Below are 13,253 nucleotides of genomic sequence, written 5' to 3'. Positions count from 1 at the left end.
TATTTGTTCCGAGAGGAAAGACCAATAGGCTGTTAAACTGACTAATACAGAATCACACTTAGCTCATTTCAGTTCCTTACCATGCATCCCTACCCTTGCCAGGCAGTATACCAGTATATCGTCAAATCAACTTCTCCCAAGAATTCCATGACTAAGAATTCTTTCCCATCTCTTTGAAATGAAGAAGCTACAAACCTTAGAGAGGTGAAGTGACTTGCTCAGGGTCACACAGGTAGTAAATGCCCAGCCTCCAGGTTCTCCAACCTGCACTCCTTTGGTTCTGCCCCTTGCTTTCATCCCCACACCTCTTCACGTGGTCAACTTCTGATCCTCAAATGGATCTTAGCTTACGAGACCTGCTGTACAGCAGAGCTTTCCTGCTCAGACCCACGCCAACCTGGTCTGCGAGGTACCCCTCTAACAGCTCAGCCCGCCCCACCTAAACCTGCACACTGTACTGTGTAGCATGCCTACCTGCCTTTGGTCTCTGCTAAAGACCAGGACTAGCTAAAGGCCAAGACTTCTCAAAGGATCCAACCCGCAGCCAAGTACCCAGTAGGCCCTGCAAAAACAGCAGCCTGGCGCTCCAGGTCTCACTACGCTGACATAAATCGATAGTCCCAAAGCCCCAACATTTTGAAGGCTGTTCAGGGAAGGTCAATGAACTGAATTTTAAATCCTTCACGGTATTGATATTATAAAGTCATTTCTTTAGCAGAAAAAAAATCACTGCATGATACCCAAAATAACATCCAAACTAAGATCACTTTCTCATCAGTGTCACAGCACCTAAGAACCACCTCCAAGTGTTCTGACCTTCCACATCAAATAGCAAAATGTATAATAACACACTCAACAGGAAATTTTCCATTTGGATACATTATCATCTACTCTTCAAATAAGATGATGCACTCTGACAGATATAGTCTTTCTGCAGAGAACTGCAGAAGAATAATGTAGCCATTCATTTTAATTTCCACTTTGTAAGACACCAGGGGTTTCTGATAATTCACCAGGGAAAATTACAGATCATATGTTATATTTATTCTTTGTATCTTAAGCACTAAGTGGTGCTTGTTAAGTATTTGTTCATAATAGAATTAAATTTTGTCCCTGGTACTTTTAAAAATCTCAGCATAAAAAAGAAAAATTGCTCTTCTCTGCATATTTGAGGCAGTCCCTTGGCATTCTCAGATTTTACGTTTCCGGTTTTGACTCTTTGAGGGCAGTCCTAAACTTCCATGATATGTAAATTATAATCTGGCTAAGGACCAAATCTGAACCGTACAGAAGTGAAGCTGAAGCAGATACAGAAGCAAGTTACTTAACTAATGAGAGACCAAGGCTTACCACTCAGAACGTCAGAGAACCTAATTTTAAATTTTTGAAACTTTGTTCCTTGCAAAAAAGTACTTCCACTAGAGAGACAGTCTTTTCTGCAGACCATTAAAGTGGAAAGGCCTAAGAGGCAGAAGAAAAAGAAGTGACTCTTGGCCAGAGAACAGAATTTCCTAATACATAGGAAGAATATCGAAGGGGTCAGTGGCGTGGTCTAAAGGCGTCGGTCTCCCCTGGGCTCTACCAGCAAACCAAAAGCAGTTTCATGTAACCGTTTACAAGAGTCCAATCAGCACATAACTACATTTTGTGAGGGGAATTACTCTGGAATTCACAAAATCTGTATATTTGCACTGGGCTCAGTTGATATTCTCTGAACATGTCTGGGATCTAGTGTAGTTTAATAAGATATTCAGTGGTGCATAACTGATTAGGCAGTATATTCTTTTAAAAACATTTCAAAGCATCACAGGGTTTTATAGCTGGAAGGGACTAGGGGTCATTAACTGATGGAGGCAGAGGCTTGTCCTCAACCGCACCCTGAGTGCAGCAGGGCTAGGCAGAGAACAAGATCCCGGGCCCCCTTTTCTACAGCCGCGGTAGACCAGTGGTGCCACTTAAAGATGCTACAGGACCGATGGCTATGCTCTCGGTGGTCACCCCGCCTAGCAGGCCACAGTGCGAGAAGGAAAACTGAGTCCTGTCAGATCTCCGAGAAAACGAGCACTGAAGCCTCCAGAAGAATTCAAGGTCTGACCAACTCCAAGCCCGTGACCCTTCCCTTACGTCGGGACAGATTGTGATACATTTATATTCTCATAAACCCTCATCATCACAAGAAACAAACTAATATTCAAACATATCAGTTCCCTCAGAAATTGGCCGGTAAGAAAGATACTTGCTCAGCAGTGGCCATGTTTTCCCTTTCTGTTTCCAAAGTCACTAATAATTCACTGGGTGAAGCGAATTTATTATTTAAAAAAAAAATACGATCAGTAAGTTACTCGCATGCATAAATATATGGTCCCTGAATCTTAAAATCTGCTCTTAAAATTTCAGAAATTTTATAGACAAATTCTAGACAAATTTCAGAATTACCAAAAATTTCCAAAAATTAGACTCTGAAGTATTATGAGCGGTTTCACTTCTGAGATGCTCATCACAAAAAGAAACAGGAGATACTAAGAATTCTGAAACATCCTCCACTAACCATCAATGCTTTGCTTTCTGAGGTTTATTTCAGGACCCAGAAGCAGTAGCTGAATTTACTCCTCAGCCAGCATACATTATCTAAACAGTTACCAAAAATACTCTAGCCATCTAAGTATCTTCCTAAATCTGAGCAGACTGTTTTAACTTTTTCCCCAAGAGCCCATATAATGTAGAAAACTGAGAAAAAGAAGAACCTCTCTATGTAAATTTCAAAGTGATCCTCTTCTTCTTCTAGTTATTATTCTCTGTAGTGGATCGCTATTTTGCTCTGGCACCAAGCCAACAACTATTTGGTAGAAATGAAGAGTCACTAGCCCACATCGTCTCTATCACAACAATCTACAATTATTTGTTTTGCCAAAATCCACTCCCACGCCCAAAAAAGGCAGGCCAACAGACTGCTGACCCACATGGTTGCTCTTTGCACACTGTTTAAATGAGCCGGTTCTAAGTCAACGAGATGCCAAAACTACCAAGGCCAGGCACAGCGGAAGCAGGCTCTGGCAGGATGTCTCTGGCCTGAGCTGCACACAGGAGCAGGAGTGAGCCCCACGGCCTGGCTACCCCCTGCGGCTGGCACACGGCTGATTAAGAAAGTGGGTGAAATAAATATTTCCCAGTTGATAGTATACAGTAGGTATTTACCTGCCGTACACCTCACAGCATACACAAATGCTAAATGTTTACACCTTGAGAAGTAATTGTTGCTGCCAGTATGAGCTCTTAAACCACAGCTCATTTTCTCTGTGCCCTCTGGAGAATCTGGGGTTAAAGTACATCACTGATCGTATAAAGATGTGACCACATATCAGCATCAACAGTAACCGAAACACAATGCCAATATTTTACACACACAGAGCCTGTTCATGAGAAAGACTAACCAGGGCCCAAGAAATATCCCTTTGCAGCTGCCTCGAACATTTCATCAAAAGGCCAATCGTCTTAATTTAGGAATTTTTCCACCTACAAAGACTTTCTGCAGTTTTGCAGAGGATGATAAAACCATGAGGAGGGATGCACAAACCTGGGGCACAGAACACTGAAAACACGCACGTGGTTTGGTTTGCTTGCTCTGGGTTAGGGGGTGAGATGCCTTAAAACATAAAATACACTTTTTAAAAAATTATCATTATAAGTGATCTCCACTAATAACAGAAAGGTAAAACCAGTAATTTTAAAAAGAGGCTAAAAATGCAAAAAATGAAGAGAAATAAGGGGATAAGAGAAATAAATGATCATGCTAACAGTTCATTTCCATATCCTATTATCTAACAAAGTCCCAGATTTCTCCCAACAAAGTACCTCAAACCTTTAAACAGAAAGGCTTCGAAAAGTTGCTTTTCAGCTTTTAATACCATAACTGACAATGAAACAACTAACCTACACAATGCACATCTCCAAACTGACAAAAACAGGGACAATTACGCTAAAGTTAGAATTAGAAGCAATGGACTAAAAACAAACCAAAAACACCATTACTGTTCCTTGGAGGGAGGATTTACTCATAAACTATGAAGTAGCAAGATTAATGGTTATAAAAATAAGCTTATTTTATTTACATGTTAATAGCTAACAATTTTAAATTTTGACAAAAAAGGGAAGAAAAATATTTATTCATTTTTATTTGGGAGGATGAAAATATCCTGGAAATAGATGGAACAATGGTTGCACAGCAATGTGAATGTACTTAATGCCACTGAACTGTACCCTAAAGTGGTAAATTTTATGTAATGTACTTTCTGCCACAACCAAAAAATACACACATATATAGCTTTTTTAGCATCCCATATTTAGAAAAATAAAGTGGTCTAGAATTTTCTCCTGGATTTCATCAAATATAGTTTCCCTTCTAGAGTCACTTAATAAGGAATAACTTCTACTCTGATTCTCAAATTTCATCTTTTATCAAGGCCCAAGGAGACAGGGAAGTGCATCTTAACAGAATGGAGGTAACAGAGGCCAAACCTACTCCATACTTCAGTTCAAAAGGACTGCCTTGCTGTGATAGATCTACTCCAGATTTTGCTGCCATCCTACCAAAAATAAGAGATTCTATGGATAGATGAGACATGCTTAAGATTTTACGGCTTTAGTCTCTTTCCTAGCAATGAATATCAATCAAGAAACAGATCAATTTCATCATTAGTTCACCTACTGAACTCCACAGCCTTCTAATATCCTTGTTGTTGTTGTTCAGTCGCCCAGTCATGTCCTACTCTTTGTAACCCCATGGACTGCAGCACGACATGCCTCCCTGTCCCTCAACATCTCCTGAAGTTTGCCCAAGTTCATGTCCATTGCATCGGTAATGCCATCCAGCCATCCCATCCTCTGACGCCCCCTTCTCCTTCTGCCCTCAATCTTTCCTAGCATCAGGGACTCTTCCAGTGAACCAGCTGTTCATATCAGATGACCAAAACACTGGAGTTTTAGCTTCAGCATCAGTCCTTTCAATGAGTATTCAGGGTTGATTTCCCTTAAGACTGACTAATTTGACCTCCTTGCTGTCCAAGGGACTCTCAGGAGTCCTCTCCAACACCACAGTTTGAAGGCATCAATCCTTTGGCGCTCCACCTTCCACACCATCCAGCGCTCACAACAGGACGTGACCACTGGGAACGCCATGGCCTTGACTACACGGATGGACCTTTTTACCTTGGCGTTGATCTATCCAGAAGTAGGTTTAAAAAACTGGTTACTGGATCCTATTCAACTAAGTAAATATAAGGAAACAGTTTTCTTAGAATTACTTGGAGTTAAAGACTTTGAAAATAGAACATATGTGTTGAAAACCTCCTGTGAAAACACATATTTTACTTTGATAAACTCACTCACTCAGTTAGTGAGTTTAATTAGGGGTTTCCCTGGTGGCTCAGCTGGTAAAGAATCTGCCTACAATGCAGGAGACCAGGGTTCGATCCCTGGGTTGGGAAGATCTCCTGGAGAAGGGAAAAGCTACCCACTCCAGTATTCTGGCCGGGAGAATAACATGGACTGGATAGTCCATGGGGTCTCAAAGAGTCTGATAAGACTGAGCAACTTTCACTTCACGTCACTCAATTAACATGAATCTTTACAACTACAGTATACTTACATCAACAATTTCATTCATTCCAGTGGCATACGGCAAAATAAGTGGATGCTTAATAATATTTAGGTAATTATACCTAAGTCATTCTAGGCAAATTTCTAAGAGAAAGAGTCACCACCATATAAAAAACATTTTAGGTCAAAATTAATTCACTCAACCACTCAATTAAACCAAAAAAGGCCGCTCAAGTCTTTTATAAACAGCCTTCAAACTGGAAAAAGCAGTACTGTGTAACAGATCTACACCTACATAAACACGTCCCTGGTGGATGAGCAGTTTTGCCTGGTTGCCCCCACTCCACACCCCGGGAAACCAGGACTTGGGACTCCTCGGTCTCAAGCATGCACACAAAGCAAGAACGCAGCTCTCCTTTACACACCCACAGTGATCTCCTGATGGAGACCCCTCTAAAAAGGCACGTGATGAAAACTACCCAATTCCCAAAAGGCCATGGACAGGAATATGGCCCTCAAGTAAAAAGAGGATTGTAAAATGTCCTAAGTTTTTGTAATATCCATTTTGAAAATCTATATATTATCCCCAAAATTAATGGGACTTGAGTTTTATTAATACTCATTCTGAGCCTCCATGAATCTGTTGTTTTAAGAAACACACAACAGTTCTTTCAAACACAAATATTTAAGACTCCAATTTATATATCTACACACAGCCCAAAAGGAAAGTGACACAAGTGAAATACTAGTTCCCTTTCCTCAAATATGGATCAAAGCACACAGCTCCATTAAGTGAGCAGTGTCAAGCTCCTGCAGAGAAGGAAGAAAAACCTCTCCACCCGGGAGAGGCAAAAAGCTAATAGTTTCCTATGCCAACCTGCCCCAAATTTACATCTCCAAGTCAGTCTTCAAAATAAGTTGCAAAATTTTATAGAAACCACCACCCCCCTCAAAAAAAAATTTTTTTTTAATGTAAACTACTTTCTTGCTAGAAGAGAAGAGGGTTAAATAAATGATCATCTTTTTGGTTTGCCTGTCACACTGGTATTTATCTTAGGGAAATAAGTAAGTTCCTATTACATCAGAATTCTTTTTTTTTTTTTTTTTTCAAATACACCCAGCTCCAAATTATAAAGTAATAAAGTCCATTCATATAGACCTGAAAATTCAACCACCCTCTGTTACATCTGTTTTCTTTAAAATGTGTCTATTTCTAATAAAACTACCAAATGGGTTGTATATTAAGAGACTTCCTCTACACTGTCTTACATTTTTTAAATCGGTTCTCAAGCCAGAATTAATATATACTTTTATGCCAGAGTGAAGATGTTATTCTTACAGTTTTAATGAAAGAAAATAGTAGTTAGAGGGTAGTTCATTAGTACAAGTGTCTAGGTGTGATTTGGAATATTTCCATATCCACAACACAATTCAGATGCTTCTGATACAACATGACATGGGAAAAATGGAACGAGTATAAAAAGTTTTGCCAAAAATTCACTCCTGAATATAGATAAAAAAACAAAATCAAAGAAAAACAAGGGATTAGGGTTTCTTATTACAGATGCAAGGTAAGAATATGTTGTTCCCTGGAATATATGTATTGATTTTGTGTTAATATAAACATAAATTTAAGTGACAGCTGTCATACAGAGTAGTTGCCTTAAAAAAAAACAAACTGCAAAAGTACACAGAAATCAGGATCCCCAATGAAAACAATTTTAAGCCATGCACAATTTCATTTCAGATAACCCAGAAAAACAGAAAACAGTTGACATTTTTCATTGTATTTTCTTTGTTTTTTAAATGAACCACAGTTGCCAATTCCACCTCCTCTTAAAGATGGGGCAGCTGACCAGTCATAGCTCAGCAAATGTATCAATTTAGTCCACAAATATTTCTTTACAAGATTTAACATATCATATAGGATAACTGCACTGAGCGGGGAAAGTGGGAGAGTGTTATAATGTATCTTATTCAAATTTTAAGGTAATCAGGAACCAGCCTGTAAGTCTGGTTACTTACAAAACTTACTGCTTTGAAATCAGCTAATCAGTTTTCTTTTAATGGTAAATAAGGCTTTTTAAAAATTATGTTGTATTATATTCTATAAAATTAAAGTTAAAATAGGATTAATGAAATTCAGCACAAATATGGACATCACAAAATCTTAGTTATGTGAGCAGTCCTCAGTATTCCTTTTGAGATTGCTTTATCTGAATACTTTATCTCACAAAAACCCACTAAGTATATTGTAAAATGCCTTATTTCACTTTTAAAAAAGACCCTCCCATTACAATATACACACGTTTTGTTCTCAATTACAAAAACATTGCCACCCAATGTAAACCATTCCTAAATCAAAAATGAAACTAAACGTGTTAAAAGCCATGAGAAAATTTAATAGTATTTCATGACCTATAGTTATATAGTAATCTAATGTTTTGGACAAACAACTGGTCCTTAGTATAACTATCATAACAAATACTAAAGAATAGCAGCCTTCCAAAAAGAAAAAATACCAAAAAAAGACACATTCCACATGTTATACGGTATAGTACCTACAAGAAATCAGTGAATCTAGGTCACACGCCCAGCATTTTTCTTCCCCCTTAAAAACAAAAAAGCTATTCCTAAGGGTCATACTGAGGACATAAAGGATTCACTCTCATTCCAAGAAAACAAAACACTTAAAATGACTGGTACCACTACGAAAAAATACCGGAAAGTAACACCGACCTGCATCTGCCTCTATCATCCTCGTTACTGGTTTACAGAGATGTGAATTCTAAACTGTCCCTTTAAAAGGAAGCTGACAAAGCAAATCTTTTCAAAATTAATTACATGGGTTTATTTACACAAAGTTTTCCTATGTTTTCACCTATCCGAATCAAAAAAATCAGAATCCCAAGTTTTCTATGAAGAATAGGAAAATGTATTATCATTAACAGTAAAACTCTACTAACTGAAGATTAGAAAGGAGTGGACTCCGAACGTCCTCAGCCTGGGATTCACATGATTATCTGTTAAATTCAGTAATGCACACATTCTGACAAGTCTCTCATCTAAAATACGGTTATTATTAAAATGCACCTTCCTAAAGTAAATGAGCTAAATAAAAACAGATATTACAGCCACCATTATTCCTTTTTAACATATTTTAACGTTAAAAAAGTTTAAAAAATTCTAATGTCCCTGAAAGAAAAACTATTTGGAAGAAACCCAGCACAATTTGCATGTAATACAGTTTCCCTAAAACACTGTGTAAGCAGTTCAAATAAGGCTCATATAACCTAATCTAGCAAAATAATCAAGGGGGGGGGAAAGATTCCTGAGGCATTTGCTTCCAAATCAGAAGCAAATACAAAATAATTTTTTAAATTTCACAACGTCCATTTCTTCCCTTTTAACTAATTGCTGTCTCCAAAAATTATTATAGTTTCCCCATTTCATGTTTTCTTAAACATCACGTCCATTCTAACTGAAACCCCTCATACACTAACATCTAAAAACGATCAGGATTGTTAAAGCACAACTTACCAGAAATATAGTTTTAATCTTGTTATAAAGCTAATATTACTAAAATATACCACTGGCTATCAGAATCATGACATTTTTAATGTTACAAGTTTTAATTTTATATTAAACTACTTGTGATGACATAATTCCAAATTTTTTCATGGTTTAATCCATAAAGGGTAATTTTATAAAAGCTTTCCAAATCCAGAAATTGGTAAAATTTTTGGTTTAATTCTTTTTCAATTGCCATATCCTCACCCTACAATTATAGTGAATGAGATATGCAATGGCCATGCTGAGACTGTCAAACAGCTGAATTTTCTAAGTGCCCAATACTGGACACCAGTGTAATGTTTTTAGGTATTTAATCCTCTTATTAGTAACTGTGATTCATAATAATTTAAGCTTTAAATAATATTCCACCTTACATCTGCATGAAATAGAGCTCAGTTATTATTTGTGGCAAGAATTTTTGTGACTGTACTGCTCAGCACTTCTATTTACATCAGCAGTGCTAAATGCCCAATGGTGAGAGGGGAGCCAATCAGATGGCAGATTAGATGTCAACTCAGAGGCAGCTGTCTGGAGACTATTACAGCCAGTTTACCTCCACAATTCAAATTCCAAACCTTGCAAAGGAGATCAAGCCAGTCTTTAGGCTCAGCCTCCGAGCGAGAAACAGCAAGAGTGCAGGACTCTTCCTAATAACGCTGAAGGACTTGGGGGGGGGGGGGGGGGCGGAAATTAAAAATCCAAATAAATCTGATCCAAAAAGATCCATTTTCTCTGGTCTGCTCCCTCCCTGGGTTAGCTGACTAAAAACGTACGCCTAACCCACGATCCAAATAAGTTCAGTTTAACCGGAATGTGTTCCTTTAACGCAGCCTGTCCGTTGAAGGTGACTCCTTTCAAGCAGCCTGCAAGCCAAATAATGGATTTCCCCGGCTTATTCTTGGGAATGAATCGATATATTTTAGGGTCGTTTTCCTCCCCAACGTTGTAAAACGTGGGTACTCTTTTTGGCTACTAAACGCTCAAAACTCGAAGCCCGCGTCGAATATCGCCGAATGCCTGGGCACAACTACGAAACACACGCTCGGCTGCCACAAAGCTAACCTTTTTTTTTTTTTCTTCTCCTGCCTTCACCTTGTGAGCTATAAGAGGGAAAAACGCGGTGTGGCCTGAGGTAGGACAAAGTTCCTCATTCTTTCCTCAGTTCGAGCTCATGGTGGGCGCTACCCGAGAAGCGGGGGGCAGTTATTCCTCCTCAGACCCTACCGGCCCGGAGCGCCTATTTCTGTGGTAAAAATAAATAAATAAATAAAATAAAGCTGCCCGAACGGTCCCCAGCGCCCACACGGCTTCCCGGTGGCGCGGTCCCGGCCGCGCGGCTCGGCGCCCAGGGCGGGGGTGTCGAGGCGGGCGCTCGGCGACCGGCCACCGCGGCGCCCGTCCCGGGCCTCGGCGAGGGGACCCCCTTTCCGCCCCCCGGGGCCCCGGGCCGCGCACTCCGACCCTGCGCGCCGCCGGGCCTCGGAGCGAGGCAGCCGCGAGTTAAAATGGCTTTGGGCGCCTCGCTCCCCCACCTCCCCACCGCCGCCTCACACACACACACCACCACCAACCCCCACCAGGGCCGAAGACGCAGAAAAAGTAACGCGGAAAGAAAAGAAACTACAGGGCTCGCGGCGCGCGGCGAGGCCGCCGCGGCGGAAGCAGGCCCGGCCGGCGCGGGGGTTACCTGGGATCTGCCCATGGTCGGGCCGGGGGTGCCGGGGCTCATCGCCGGGTGGCTCCTTTGTTGCGCGGCCGCCCAGGCCGGGCTGGCAGCGGCGTACTGGGCGCCCATGTCCTTGCCCAAGCCCATGCCCGCGGCCGCCTGCTGGCCGCCCGCCGCCGCCCCCGCCGCCGCTGCTGCCGCCTGGGACTGGGGCTGCGACGGCGGCGGCGGCGGCGGCGGCGCGCTGGGGCTGCTGTAGTCCGGGTAGCTGCCGCCGTAGCTCCTCATCATGGGGCTGGGCGAGGTGAGCAGCTGGTTGAGGGTCGGGGTGGCCCCCGACGGGTGCTGGTTCTGCCCGGCGAAGCGCTGGAAGCCCCCCGTCGCCGCCGCCGCCGCTGCCGCCGCCGCCGCGCCGGCGGCCGCCTTGCTGAGGCTCGCGGCCCCGCCGCCCCCGGGGCCCATCATCATGCCGCCGCCCTGCTGCCGGGGGGAGCTCAGCACCCCGTACCCCGAGGACGAGCCCCCATAGCCGCCGCCGCCGCCTCCTGCTGCTGCTGCTGCCGCCGCCGCCGCGGCCGCCGCCGCCACAGCTCCCGCTCCTCCTGCTCCTCCTCCTCCTCCTCCTCCTCCTCCGCTGCCTCCTCCTCCTCCTCCTCCTCCACCGCCGCCGCCGCCGCCGCCGCCGCCCGCGCTGGGCCGGCTGTAGCCCGGATAATGGTTGTACTGGCTGTTGGGGTACCCTTCGTGGGAGTTCTGCAGGGGGTCCATGCTGTTGGGGGCTCCGGCGGCAGCTGAGGCGGAGTGCATCAGCCCCATCCCGGGGCTTTGTTGTCCGCCATGTTGATCAAAGCAAGGCCCAGCGCGGCCGCCGGGGCCGCCGCTAGCTGGGGCAGCGCTGCCATAGTAATTATTAAACTCCGAGACGGCCGCCGGGCCGCCGCCGCCGCCTCCGCCGCCCCCGGGCACGGCGACTGGCGGCGGCGGCTGCTGCTGCTGCTGCGCGCCCAGGGCGCCCAGGCCCGGCTGCTCGAACCGGCCGCCTGCCGGCTCCCCCATTTTGGGCGGCGCGTCGTCCTCGTCGCCCGGCTTGCTCAGCAGCGGCTGGCCCGGGGGCTCGGCCTGGCTGCCCGCAGCGGCACCGTCCTTGGCGCCTCCATGTTGCGGCTGCTCCATGTCGGCACCGGGCTGAGGCGTGCCGCCGCCCGCGCCGCCGAGGCTGTTGTTGTTGGAAATGGGATGTTGGTGCTGCTGCTGCTGCTGTGGTTGCTGCTGCTGCTGCTGCTGGAACTGGTTTAGCTGCTGCTGTAGTGCGTGGTGGTGGAGGTGGTGGAGGTGGTGGGCATGGTGGTGGTGGTGGTGTTGGAGGTGGTGGGCATGGTGGTGGTGATGGTGGTGGTGGTGCTGCTGCTGGTGGGGCGCTGCGGCGGGGGCTTCGCCAACGGTTTTCAGTTTGTGGTTGGGGAGCAGCCCCGTCTCCATGGCCGAGCCCGGGCCCGACGAGGAGGAAGAGGAGGACGCCGCAGCCGCCGCGGCGGCGGAGGAGGAGGAGGAGGAGGACAGCGCGGTGGCGCTTCCACCCTCCGCCTCGGAGCCGCCGCTCTTGGCGCTGTTAGTGCTGGCGGCGACCGCGGCCGCGGCGCTCGCGTTATGGGCCATGTTCAGTTCGTGACGGGGGTGCAGGGGGTGGTGGTGCACATTACTCAGGCCGCTGCCGTCGCCGCCCCCCAGCATGGGTCCCGGTGCCGCCGCGCCGCGCGCCCCCGCCTCCAGGTCCCGGGCCCCGGGCGCCGGCCGCGGCCCCGGGGGCGCCCGCCGCTCGCCGCTGCCCGCCCGCGCTGCTGCTGCTGCCCGCGCGGCCATGATCGCCGCGGCGTGGCGAGGCCGGGGGGGGGGGGGGGGGGGGGCGGCGCGCGGGGGGAGACAATAAAACCCACTTTTTAGTCCGCGGCCCCTCCTGTGCGCATCCACACGCCCCGACGGGAATCGAGCGAGCCCCCTCCCCACTCCCCTCACTCCAAGGGCCCCGCCGGAGCCGAACCGGGAGTCTACGCCTTACGGTCTGGGCCTGTTCCCGCTGTGTGATTTCAGGGTGAAAGTTTTTAGTGCAGGTTTAAATGAAACTTTTTCTCTTTTTCCTCTCTACCCCGGATATGGGTAAAAATACACGACTGACTTGAGCCGCTCGGGCCCAGCATGGCTTGAGAGGGAGCCGGGCGAGCCCGAGCAACTATTATCCACTTCTCTCTGCTCGGGCGCACTCGCAAAACGCGGACTGGACTCAGCCCTGGGCCGCCGCGGCCCGCGGGCCCTGCGCCCTCCTGCCCACCCGGCCCGGGTGCAGCCTCGCGGGCACCGGCGGCCCCGGGCTGGGGAGCTCGGGTCGGTCCGCGCCGCTGGCGTCCGGAGCGCGGCGGGCGTG

The 13,253-nt window shown here is 46.1% G+C and overlaps 1 protein-coding gene across 23 annotated transcripts in view; it reads right to left on the bottom strand.

The window, feature by feature from the left end:
* Positions 1 to 12,709, bottom strand: part of ARID1B (AT-rich interaction domain 1B) — a 435,290-nt gene extending 422,581 nt beyond the window's left edge. For 21 of the 23 annotated variants that reach the window (XM_086318501.1, XM_086318510.1, XM_086318502.1 and 18 more), the window contains exon 1: positions 10,856 to 12,709. In XM_086318501.1, coding sequence (XP_086174627.1) covers positions 10,856 to 12,694 — 1,839 coding nt within the window. In that variant the 5' untranslated portion in view covers positions 12,695 to 12,709. The remainder of the gene's footprint in view (positions 1 to 10,855) is intronic. The other 2 variants (XM_086318527.1, XM_086318528.1) reach the window with 2 other exon arrangements.
* Between the last annotated feature and the right edge of the window lie 544 nt (positions 12,710 to 13,253).

Source organism: Bos grunniens, chromosome 9, assembly GCF_055505025.1.
Source record: "Bos grunniens cultivar Pamir isolate PY7600 chromosome 9, Bosgru_T2T1.0, whole genome shotgun sequence".
Lineage (NCBI taxonomy): Eukaryota > Metazoa > Chordata > Mammalia > Artiodactyla > Bovidae > Bos > Bos grunniens.
Note: the sequence above shows the minus strand (reverse complement) of the source record. Positions and strands in the feature narration are given on the sequence as shown.